Here is a 13,570-nt window from a genome sequence, read left to right on the forward strand (position 1 = left end):
TTATCATCGTCTCAAAATCAAGTTAAATAAATTATATTATGGTAGTAACTGATTTAAATTAAAAATTCATTTATTATATTAATGTTTAAAATTTATATTTTAAAAAGCATCAATTAGAAACTACCGCTAATGCTACTTATTTTCCTTTTCAGAAATCTTAGTAGTGGATAAAATTGCAGATAGTCATGATAATCAGGGACTATCAAATATTATACGTTGTTTGATAACTTCAACCGAAAAACGCCTTATTTATATGCATGACTACATTCATAATGCGTTTAGTACTTGGGTATAATGACTAAACAGTTAATTTAGCACCCAAATTTTTTAGCAATTTACACGCCTACATATGAAAGAATATATCATTTACAATAAAATATGGATAAATGGATGCTATGGATAAGTTTTTCGTTTGGTTAAACTTCGCATAAAATCTTGAATACGATGTAGATCTACTGTTCACGGTGTAAATAACTATGACATGAAAAGTGCACGGTTTCCAATTACATCCCAAAATTAATTAAATTATTAACAATAGAGTGTTAACTCCCAACTTAATTACAGAAGGTATGACATCACTGCGATAATTAGCAAATGATGCGCGATATGTTCGAATAATAGCTATAAATCTTGTATAAGAATCATTTATACAGCAATATACCGGATTACATAGAGAGTAATTTGGTAAGGCAAAAATATAAATGTGCGAACTATACACCAATCTATGCAAAATACTGCTGATTGATATGGTTACTAACGCTTTTCACATAATTTACATGGGTGATGCTATAAAATATCGAAATTAATTGCATTACAATTAAATACCAAAAAAGTTACTCTGAACATTTATGCTCGATTAATAATTATTATAATATACAGTAAAGATATGACTACAGCAAGTATTGTTGCGCTGTCTATCCAATTACTAATCATCCCAGGTCCTCATATCTGTATCAATTGACGTACAATTATATGCTGCATAGAGCAGCTTTTCCTCGGCTACCTTGGGACTGTAAAGTGACATAGTGTTAGATAATTTTTCACTAGTATTTCAAGAAGTAGGAGTTACATTTCAATGATTATGAGACTTTTGCACTAGTAATGAAAGAAAATCTAAGTAAAATATACCTAGTATATTCCGGGAGAAAAAGAGTACTAGAACAAGTTGCTGATTCAGGCAAAGAGTCTTCAGCGGCTCCACTAGATATGATTGTAAGGTATAAACATTAGGTAGGCTAAAGTTTAACAGTAAAAGCTGTATAGCTTCAAAAGTTAGATTTTACCTTCTACTCGGGCAAATAAAAAGAGGAGCAGGCAAACGCCTCCTACCAGTGACAAATCTTAACAATCTGCTTCTATCTTCTACAATCATAACGATATATTGGCTTGTATAATTGTAGATGTCTATAAATTCAAGTTAACTAGAGTAAGTTTTATAAAACTCGTACCATTCGAAAAATTCTCTAGTGCCTTCCAGAAATACTTCACTCTCGAATCATCGACTTCAATGTCTTCATAGCGAGCTAAACATTAAGTCATTTAAACCTCAATTATAAGCATTAATACAAAATTTTTTTGCTCCAGTTATTAACTTAGGATATTTGCAAATAACCGATATTCTTCAACTCTTGAACAGTTATTTCTGGATTTCCACAAATTCTTTTTTCCAGTTCTTGCCAAGTAAGTATATGTAATACTGCTTTTGGTATCACCCTCAATAACCCTTTTTTTATACTTCGAATCTGTGACATGCAATAGGTGCAAGTTAGATAAGTATCTCAATGTATAGCTTTTTACTCGATGATATTGTACTTAGGATGTTGATCTACACCTGGTCATCAACTTCATGAAGTCTAGCTTCGCGAACAAGCTGAACGTAATGCAGTCTGTCTTCATATAGCACTGAAGTCTCTGATCCATTAGATTTTAAATCAACTGTTGATCCATCACTAAGGTTCTTCGATAAATGCAAGAAATAAAAATTGTAAAAATATGAAATATGAAAACTTAAAAATACAAATATAGAAGTACATACTGTAGAATACGTTAAGGCATCAGCGTAATCATTGTTAAACCTTTCTTCACTCATTGATTCCAAAGCAACCAAGAGTCTGACTATAGCTTCGTCAACTGTAGAATAATCTTCCCAGGTAACAACTTCTCCGGTTAATTTTTTCCATATAAATGATGGCAGTGATAATACTAAACACTCACGACTACGAAAACACGCGCCCATAAGTTGTCCAATCCATTCATATTTGGTAAATTCTTTGCAGGCAGGGTTAGGAATGTAGCCATCACGATGAATATTAGCTGCATCGTGCGCCTTAGCGTACGTATAACGATTACGAAATGAATTAGTACGAATCTTGATCTAGGCTTCATGAGACTTTTGATTACCTGATTACAGCTACGGATGAAAAATGGTAAAGGTATTTGAACATCTTCAGCACTTGGACATAATTCTTCGGCGATATCAGCAAGAGAATCACGAAAGCCTCCACCTTTAAATAAATTATAAGATTTAGAGCTACAATCGCGTACAATTTAGTTGCATAATTAAGATAGATGTACTGCTAGTTTGGAAAATATTAAATGAAAGACGTCAAAAGTTTTCCTGACCTTGATCGATGATACCTTCAGATACAAATTTACATTCCCACCATTGTTCGTATTGTATAGACCATCTGACAGGTATTAATAGTACTTATTAATTAATTCATGATATAAGAGATCTAATTTATGACTTGCACATTAATCAATATGCTAACCGATAATCTAATCGAAATCTACAATTTTCTGGCCTTAGTTCGTTATATAGCTGAAATTGAAAATAGTTAGTAAATAAATAAGAGAGTACGTACAGGATAGAGTGCAAATAAGAAACCTGGTTAAAAAGAGCATTTTCCGCGGTAGGATCGCGGGATGTATCACTTTTGTGCTCGGAAGCTAATCGTCGGTCGAGATAAACTTTGGGAATTGGTTCAGGAACGCATCTACAACGGAAAAATTACTATTACTATAGTACATCTTCAGCATGCTAATTAGGTCAAGGAAAGCAGGAAAGTGTGCTGTATAATCAAATGATAGTTACTTAGTTTGGGAATCTCTGAGTAATCTTTCAATTAAAGCTAGCCTCCGTTTCGATAGCTGTAATATTTGTCTAACAGCCTATTTACAAGGAAACATCATGAGAATTTACAAACTAATTTGAAATACATTTACAGTATCGCAAATATGACTATACCTTAAAGTTACAAATATTCGTACACTCTTCTGACCAATCTGGAATTACCAGATTAATCACACTGTCAAATAGCTCGTTAAATCTATATAACAAACAAATTCAGCGAATAAATGTCATTTTATTATCCACATGTTTGCATGGCTTTATCCTAAACTATAAATGCTCTTGGCTATGTTTACGAAATTAACTGTAAAATTTTAATACCTTAAAATTGCCATTGAGCGATAATATAATGCTTCTGGATTAAAATTTGCCAAAAGTGGAAATCTGTAGATAATCCAAGATCAATTTCAATATTATACAGCTTTAGTCGATAGAAAGTTTCTCTAACATACCTCTCTATCTTTTTGTTTTTGAGTAAGTCAATCGTTAAACTACTGGATATATCGGAAGAAGTTATGATCTTAATACCATGAATTCTGGTATCAATCCCTTCATCTAGATCGAATGAAAAGTATTAGCATATAATGTCAATATAATCATGTACTGCACAATTTCTAAATATACCTTTGCATTCTTTAATTCGTATTTCTATTTCTGGTAAGTATTCGGCCATATCTTGCAAAATTGTAACATCTGACATTTTGGTGCTATGTAATATAGTAAGTAAAACCACATTAATCTGTATCAAAATATCGAGTAAACTGAAAAATATATTAAAATACCAGTCCATTAGGACTTCGGCCATTTTTCTCATATCATCATGATCGCCACCTTTCACTTCGATTAAATGCGGCATATAATTATCATCGTTGGGATCGACGGTTACAAGTAGGCATCTGTAAAACATAACAGGTAGACGGTTAATAGTTAAAAAGTGAGATAAATTACTTCTAAAAGAACGGGTGACACTTTGCATTTAAGTAAATGCTTTACATAGATACAGCTGATCGCGTATAACGTACTTAATTATAACTCCTTTCTTTATTCTTAATCTAATCCAATGGCATCCCTGTGAGCCGTCAGATTCCCAATAAGAAGATTGATTACCATCTGTCAACGCATCCTTGTCTTCTTCCATCTTACATAAAGCAATTGTTTATGATTTATTATCAATCCAAGCAACACTTACAAAATATTCGGCCTTTTACAATGCATCATATTTTTGATCGGAAAGGTCAAAGTTCTAAATTTACCGAAGAAACAGCAATACTTTCAACATAGTCTTTTAGATTTCCATATGCAGTGTTCCCATTATCCATATTTTCTGATAAATAAGTAGCTAATAATTTATTGTGTTCTAATTTCCAATTTTTAGGTGGAATACTAAGTTTGTGTTCTAATTCCACATCACTTGGTGGTAAGGTGAAAGGATATAATAACTGTAACGAATATGCATTTTCAACGGCAATTTCCCACCTGTTACAATATCAGAATAACCAAAGTACTTTTAAATTAAGAGTTCATATATCTACCATAAAGCAGCATTTAAGTAACATTTAAAATATGATTTAGAGAAGAGAAGCGCAATATGTATACTTATATACTAAAGTCTCTTAATAAATCTATACAGCTTTGTTAAGAACATGGTATCTTATAGAAACACTTGAGGTTAAAATCTTAATCTGTAAACATATAAAGATAGCAACAGTTATCACAACATTAGTTGATCCACTCTAGACGATGTAATCACAAGTGCTTTAAATGCAAAAATAAGCAATGTCTGTTTTCGAAGTTTTCATATAGTCTTCATGAGTGATTTTTACGAAATATTGATCGTAAATACAGCATTTATACATAGACGTTCAGAAGAATGTTTACTACATCAACACTGTTAAAGCTGAAAATTTAGATTTATATTACAAAATACGTACATATTATTGTATTGGATTTAAAAATATTTGTATAGTTGATCCCTGTTTGGCTGTAAATATCTGACTAGACTAAAACAATATGGCTTTTGCCATTTGTATTGAAGTCTCAGCTAATCATATATAGCTGAAAGTATACGGTATTGGGAAGATTGATGCAATTGCAATTAACTTTCTTAAGTTTGTAATGACAGTAGCCCAACTACCACAATACGAATACTCATTATTACGCAAGGGATGCTGAATAAGAATAATTAAAGCGATATAGCTAGTTATCTTGCAAATTGATAGACACTGGCGTAGTTACTAGCTTTAGGAACTGATCATATTCGAATTTAATTGTCTAATAATGTGTAATAATAAAAAGTAGATAGATGGCAATTTAGAATGTCTTGAAAAAAACAGCATAATATTAATAGTAGTGAACTACATGTTATAACGCGGGTAATACTATACATACGATATTTAAGATATACGAAATATTTATTCACGGAATTCAAGTCTGATGATCCTAGTCTTTTACTAGAATAATTAATTACTAAGAACTAGCCTACTGTATATTACCTTTCATGACATGAAAAGGAAAAATGATCTAAATTGAACTATTTAGTCGAATTTCACAATATCTAAGCACACAAAATTCAGTACAGTACATGTGCTAGTGCACCATTGGATATGTGTGATTACTTTAATAGCTGCGTGGATCTTAAGATGGTTTATTTAACACGATATGCAATGTTAAACTGGGAATTGAGACGTAAAATCAAATGATACACTGTACTGTACTGCATGAATGTCCAGTACTATCAGGGTATGGATTAATCCATGACTAGAGACTTTTAATATCTTATGTTCCATACCGAATGGAATATATTTTTAGATTTGCTATTGGCTTACCCGTTTCGTTCGAGTCTACAAGCTTCAGTACTATCAGGTAGTGCCGAATAATCAAGCTGCAACGGAAAACCATTTCCTTTAGGTCTGCTATTGCTGTCAGCATGAAAATTATTACTTGATGAAACAAGGATCCAACCCTCGTGTTCCTTTCCAAAGTACTGATGATCTTGTCCTGCCTATCAATTATTTTGATCAATCATGTCAAGTATTCATTTCTCACTGCAGTTATTATAAGATTGCATGACGCTCGTGACCATTTCTAAGCCATCACAACACTAGCATTATTTGTTTATTGCGATTTGTAGTATTAAGCACAAACAATTACTACCATCACATATAGTACAGTACAGTACAGTAATTAACTGTGCAAGAAATGATTGTCGATTTACAGTTGGTATTGAGGTATTTGCGATTTATCAAAGAATTTTACACCAAATACTAAATCCATCTTGTAGTAATAATACAACTGATCCATCAACATTTTGGGTATTAGCTGAAATGATTACTATGGTACTAGTTATTATTTCTTACTAAACGTATATTACTGTATACTGGTCTGGCAATAAAGGATGCGCATAGACAATTACATAGTACCGGTGTTGGCCGATTTGAGAATCAACTGATATCTATCAACATTAGAATCAAGATAGTATTGCATCCATTTAAGGTTGGCAACATGAACACTAGTGGCTATGCAGTAGTAGAGTTTGTATTATTTTAACTCACTGTATTATAGCATACAAGTAAGACAATTTTACAGTTCGGTTTGATGTTCAAAAGATGCATCAAACATTGATATTGGCAAATATGGAATGGATTGTTGATTTCACGCAATCAATCATTTATATAAGCTAGAAAATAATATTCTGCTCATCGAGTCATGGTCCCCAAAATACAAGCTAACGGAACTCACTTGACTTATCTTACGCCATGTTCCTTCGTTGGTACACCATTCGTTACCATATAGATAAATTGGTTGTTTAAGATTACCAACGTTAAGTTTGATTAATAATTTTGAAGTTGCAGTTGCTTCCTCAAAGACCGATATACAGTCTCCCTTGTAATGCTTGATTTGATACGGCAATAATGTAGGCACATAGCAGAACCCCTTAGGAAGAGGCCTCGCATTTTCAATGCTATCAATACAATCAACTAGACAGCGGATTTTGCCTAATTTTTTACGATAATGGTCATATCCAAACATAATTTAGCAATATTTCAATGTTCAATTAGTTATCTAAGGTAAGGCCCCAGCCTAAAATTGAAAATGCTAGTAACCTTTAGAAAGTTTGTCAACCACCACAGGCCACCGGTCACTGGTCTAAAGCGTAATGAATCCAGTGCATAGCGAAAGCTGTCATCTCTGTACCACTGTCTAGTACAGTACAGGACATTGCGACGGTACAATACTGTACAGTGTACAGTACACTTTATGAATTCACGTACGGTAGAGTACAGTACACAGTACCGTATCATAAGAAGATTGTTTACCTTTTACCATCTACAGTCTACAGTACATTGTACAGTACAGTATCGTACTGTACTGTACAATATACTGTAGTACTGTACACTGTACAATTGTACTGTACTGTACACTCACTGTACAGTACAGTACAGTACAGTACACTAGTGCAGTGTATAGTACTGTAAAATCTGTTCCAAAACCCCCAATTTTGATACAAAAATCCGTATTAGCCAAGCCAGTCCCGTCATATCCTGTTGTCCACCTGTACACTGTACAGTACGTACAGTACACGTGTACGGTACAATGTACTGTACATTACACGATGCACGATACAATGTACTGTGTGGTACAAGTGTACTGTACAGTACTGTACATTGTACTGTCGATAAAATAAAAAAATTCAAAATATGTTTGCGTATTATACTGTACAGTACAATCAGTACAGTAGTAAATCCACTACAGTAATTGAAGTACAGTACAGTTATTTCCATATTAGATCCATTATTCACATCAACTAGCACGTTACAGATACATTCACGGTTCACCAAGTCTTCATCGACGGATCCATATGACATTGGACGTAACTTTGTGCCCCTAAAATTCATCTACAAATCAGCCGAAATACAGTACTGTACTGTATAGTAAGTATACAGTGTATACTGTACTCAGTGTACAGTACAACACTGTATCAACACTTTGCAAATAGACTCAGTCTATCACAGTCCACGTGTACAGTACTGTACAGTACTGTAGACTCTCTTTCTGCCGCCCATCGATTCATAATGGTTGACTTCATTACAGTACTGGTTCTATACTGTACAGTACACCGTATATATACCGTACAGTATACATAGTATACAGTACAGTATATAGTAGGTCAATTACCCTTAAAGAATGGACACGGTATCGTACTAGTACAGAGTACGTTCGCAAAAGAGTGACGTACTGCAGTAGGAGGTTGACATTGACAGTCACTTTTGACGCAGGCGATAACGAAAGACATTCTATCGTGTGTGATGGTGGCAGTAAATCTTCATTGATTTCAATTGGATTGGAAGTTCTCTCAAGCATTATTTTACCCGTCTGCAAACATTAGCCATTGCCATTTCGCTGGTGGTTCAACTTTATGACGATTGGCATTACCATTAAGGGAGATTTGTCGTTGCTATTACAGCTATCCGATCTGCTCATTACCCGCATTAGCCCCAAGAGTAGGAAAACTTTCTACAATCGATTGGCAGAAGACTACGCTTATTGAATAAATCGATCTATATAGCACAACGAAAATGACAATCTGAAAATGGTTCTAATTCATTATTGACCGGCCAAAACGCCAACATAGTCATCAGGAGAAAGGAATTGTTAACATTAGTCTTTTATGCATACGTGCAATACAATACAAATACAATTTGAATTCGTCTTACAAAAATCCTTTCCACGCGTATTGTGGTGCAACATTTTGCATTACCTCTACAATCAACGTCGGCTACTTAATTGAATAATACTGTACTACCTGCATACTTTCATGTTGCAGCCATTCTATTGGATTCCTCGATCAAATCATGGATAATTCGATCCTAGCGGTAAATTGAAAGTAGTTCTAGCCAAATAATCTTGTATTGCCTTTTACGCCATAATACACTGGCTATGCTCTACTGTGTTGAACATCTTGCTGTATTGCAATCAATCAAATGACTGTAATGACTCATGTACAGGACTGGAAAGTAGAGTAGAGTAGAGTACATTACAGTTGGTTTCGTTGTTAATGAAAGTTATTAAACACAGCCAATGATTGTTCATGGACAATTTACAAAGTTGTCAATAATAAATGAATCAAGTTCGTCGCTCAACAGCATAAATTATTCCAATAAGTTGATCGAGTTAGGGTTAAATGATCAACATTAACTTTATCTGATATACAGCATAACTACAGATCAGTATAATTACAACTTGCCAATGGACTCAACTGGTGATGATAATTCCATAATATTGAAGTATAAATATTATGGAATTATGCTGATTAATTAAACAGCAACGTTAATCGAATCGTCACTACATCATGAATAACAAATTAACCGGCTGTTGAATACTCTATTTTAATTAACTCAACTGCATGTGAAAGCTATAAACAACTGCTCACTAAATATCGTAATAGATTGGATAATCACTTCACTTTGTTGAACTTTCCCATTTGATATTGTAAACAAATTAAAAGATGCAAGTATGTTAATGTGAAACAGATGACATTACAGATGCGAGCACCATACTTAGTAAAAATGAATAATGTTATGTAGGCGTATATGGCAGATGGATGTACTAATTGTATAATGTGGACGATATCGACTACAATCATGTTAACGTAGAACGTTTACAACCATACGGCAATATTATTATGATCGATTATAATGATCAGTCCAATACCTAATATTACAAGAACTGATTGAGAATCGCGTCAATATTTTAAAAATTATTATGCTTTACTGGTTGGATTATGGAAGTAATCATTTATTTCTATTTTAATTCATTTTTTTTTTAGGGTATCGATAAACCAAGTGTCTATCATGCTGCCATTATAATATTTTTAGAATTTTTCTCCTGGGGGTTGCTGACATCGCCGTTAATTAAGGTATTTCTATATAAAAGTCTATGCAAAAGAAGTACAAAAATACAATTATCCCCGATAAATGTAACAAAGCGTCCGTTATAATTCAATCCTTACTCAATCACAGATAGCATTCAACTTACAGATCATTAGGCGATGAAATGTTACTCTATATGTGTGCATACTATCGTATTAAGATATGTGTATAGTTAGGGAGTATCCTTCTTTCGTCTTGCACTCGTACAACGTTGAATAACGTGTTTGTACTATACCATGTCAACTCCGTTGTTTGCGACTTTGCATAGAATTAATTTCAAATTGTAATGTTTCTGTATATGTTTTATTATATCCGTGACATTACCCTATTTTGCAAATAGTTATTAAATTAAATTAATACGTTTATTGCAATTTCTTTTCTTGCATCTCTAATTTTAGCTACTGGCTGAAACATTTCCTAAATATACATTTCTCATCAATGGAATTATTCAAGGCATCAAGGTATGAAGAAATATTGCAATCTAAGGATTAGCGTTACTTTTTTGAACGCCGGAACCAATGCCGTACAAAAAATAATCATGGTTTGCGGAGCCGCAATAGATTAGTTTTATAGTAATTGTTTGATCGTTTATTGTATTTCGCTTACTATAGCATTTTGATTTACTTTCATACCTAGTGTAAAGCGTCCATATCTTGCAGCTTAAATGTTACTATATTACTTTCCCCATACAATCTGAAACTGCAAATCCACCGTTGCTACTATGTGTTTATAAAATTTTAAAATTATCATAACGTTCTCAACATATAAAAGACTAGTTTATGGAACTCTGAGAAAGCAAAATTGTTTCTCACGCCTATAATGATAATCTTGATTGCATGAGATCATTATAATTGTTGACACGCTCTCAACTCCATTACAAAAAATGTAACCTAAAATTGAACGAAAGAAAATTTCTTTGACAACACTGTACTCGTTAATACTACCGTACAATATGAAAGTCTAAGTTGAATAACTTAATGTACGAATAAAAATTGCAAACGGTCGTCTTTTAGAAATTATTTTAAATAATTTTACAATATACATTTCTAATCTTAATAAATTGTTACTTCATTTTAGGGAATACTATCATTCTTTAGTTCTCCTCTAATTGGTAGTCTGTCGGATTCAGTAGGGAGGAAACCTTTTTTATTACTAACGGTTTTTTGTACGTGCATCCCAATACCTGTTATGTGGTTTGATGCGTTGTAAGTAATCATTACTACTAATCGAATTTATTCTCCTAATTTGGTAACTGGAGTACAAATCTTTACTAATCGAATCAGTATTATTTTCGACATAAATCAAAAATTATAATTTTTTCTATTCCATTGGTATGCGAACGTAATAGTATATGCTTACAATGACCTTTAAATTATAGGTCTTACTTTGTGGTCTTTACACTCTCTGGTATGTTCTCTGTAACTTATTCTATTGTATTTGCCTATGTTGCTGATATATCTCCTACTGAAGAAAGGAGCTCTTCATATGGCTTGGTTAGTAACCTTTCATGATTAAATAATTGCTTTTTCTCAATTTTCTATGCTATATACTGTATAGCAACTTTGATGTTTAATCATATTAACTGGTAACAACATTAATTTTAAACATGGAACTGAATAAACGATTATAGAAGCATTTATTGCACGTATTGATGTTTTAACAGGTAGTTAAAATTACTTAAATCAATGGTACTTTTGTAGGTTTCAGCAACTTTTGCTGCCAGTTTGATTATCAGCCCGGCACTTGGTACCTATATAAGTGATAAATACAGCGACGATGTGGTTGTCTTCATAGCAACTGCTATCTCTTTCCTAGATGTTTTATTTATATTAGTTATGGTACCGGAATCTCTATCATCGGAACTAACAACTGAAATATCATGGAAGAAGGCTGATCCATTTGCGGTAATCATTACTGTCGATTACGTTGACTACAGTAGAAGTAATTAGCAACTATGAAATATCCATTTTTACATTAGTCCTTGAAGGTCGCTGCAAAAGATCCTAAACTGTTATTCATGTGCGTTATGGTATTTCTATCGTATTTACCAGAAGCTGGTGAATACTCGTGTATCTTCTTGTACTTACGCCAGGTAACATTGACTTAATGTATTCGTTAGCTCTAACCTGATATTATACTGAAAATATGATCAACTACTGTTAATATTAGTAAGGCCAGACTTAGCTTCGTTGATAATTTAATTATTACCGTAATTCTACTGGTAGGTTATTGGACTTCCTTCTTCACAAGTAGCAATTTTAGTAGGTGTTACCGGTATTATGTCAGTAATAGCCCAAGTAAGACAAAATTCTTTGCAATATTATACTTTTTATTTACCCCGTTTGTATATTTATTGATCCATTATTATTGCTACATCATTATATATAGACATGGCTGATGTCGATATTTTCGAATACTTTTGGTATTTACAATACAGTCATAATCGGAATGATATGTCAAATAATCCAATTATTGTTGTATGGCCTGAGTATACAGCCCAAGTATGTCATTTTTCTTAATGCATAATATTAATGTTGAAACTTAATGATAACAACTGACTTGATATTAAGTTTCTTTTATGTTTATGTTTGATTTTTTAAAGACTTATGTGGATAGCTTGCATATTTGCCGCAATATCATCCATAACTTACCCTACTCTAAACGCTATTATTTCTGTAGATGCTGATAAAAGTAGACAAGGTATTTTTAGTGGTTAATATACAGATAAAATAATTAAAATACTGTATGCATGCTTGAATAACATATAATAAATGTATCCTAAATTAACAGGTGTGGTACAAGGTATGGTAACTGGTGTTAGAGGTTTATGCAGTGGTTTAGGACCAGCATACTATGGTTTAATTTTCTACGCTTACCATGTTAACATTGCAAGTCAAGATGTATCACATAATCAGCTTGGACCACACAAGACCCCAAATGTGAATGATACTGTAGTCACCGTACAGGTAATTGCACAAAAAAATTATATTAACATTCGTTGCATACGAATATCTTATAATACCGATGTACTGTATAATTGCATGCAATATTAATACTTGCTCTTAACTTTTACAGCCTTCATTACCTGGGCCTCCGTTCGTATTTAGTACTGTAATGGTGCTAATCGCGTTACTAATGATGGTAAGGCGAGCTGGGAAGAATAGATTAGTGCAAGTTCCTCTCTAATACAACTGATTCAAATCAATAAACAATGGTGACTAATTTTCTTATGAGTGCCTATCCTTAATGATTATTCTATGTATAAATTCTGTATTAAATTAAGTTACTGTATCATGGATACATTAAATTTTATGAGCTGTTTTACGTTAACCACATAGGTATAAAGATATATATTTATTAGCACCACTTGTACTTAGTATTTCTTTTCGAATATTAAATTAATTATGGAAAGTTCGTTATTTCTAAAGATGCATATTAACTCTTTCGAAATACTGCTTGTATCCGGAATAAGCTTATTCACCCAACTATAGCTTGAAATTCTTATTCCTTG

At 32.9% G+C, this 13,570-nt stretch overlaps 2 protein-coding genes across 2 annotated transcripts; one reads left to right on the plus strand and one right to left on the minus strand.

The window, feature by feature from the left end:
- Positions 1-925: 925 nt before the first annotated feature.
- Positions 926-4,608, minus strand: TRIADDRAFT_27944 (uncharacterized protein; the record flags this gene model as incomplete). Its single annotated transcript, XM_002114222.1, has 19 exons — positions 926-1,010; positions 1,129-1,200; positions 1,284-1,362; positions 1,449-1,523; positions 1,613-1,742; positions 1,832-1,957; positions 2,036-2,326; positions 2,401-2,504; positions 2,623-2,687; positions 2,772-2,821; positions 2,888-2,996; positions 3,095-3,171; positions 3,248-3,329; positions 3,452-3,514; positions 3,583-3,685; positions 3,755-3,837; positions 3,913-4,026; positions 4,153-4,268; positions 4,384-4,608. Coding segments are annotated over 19 exons (2,049 nt in total), but the record flags the coding sequence as incomplete, so codon positions are not given.
- Positions 4,609-9,956: 5,348 nt separating this feature from the next.
- On the plus strand, positions 9,957-13,245 carry TRIADDRAFT_28065 (uncharacterized protein; the record flags this gene model as incomplete). The annotated part of the gene is made up of 11 exons (XM_002113906.1): positions 9,957-10,046; positions 10,458-10,520; positions 11,137-11,264; positions 11,438-11,552; positions 11,760-11,963; positions 12,038-12,151; positions 12,285-12,356; positions 12,448-12,560; positions 12,662-12,759; positions 12,850-13,010; positions 13,135-13,245. Coding segments are annotated over 11 exons (1,269 nt in total), but the record flags the coding sequence as incomplete, so codon positions are not given.
- Positions 13,246-13,570: the final 325 nt, after the last annotated feature.

This window comes from Trichoplax adhaerens, genomic scaffold (assembly GCF_000150275.1).
Source record: "Trichoplax adhaerens TRIADscaffold_7 genomic scaffold, whole genome shotgun sequence".
NCBI classification, from domain to species: Eukaryota; Metazoa; Placozoa; class Uniplacotomia; order Trichoplacea; family Trichoplacidae; genus Trichoplax; species Trichoplax adhaerens.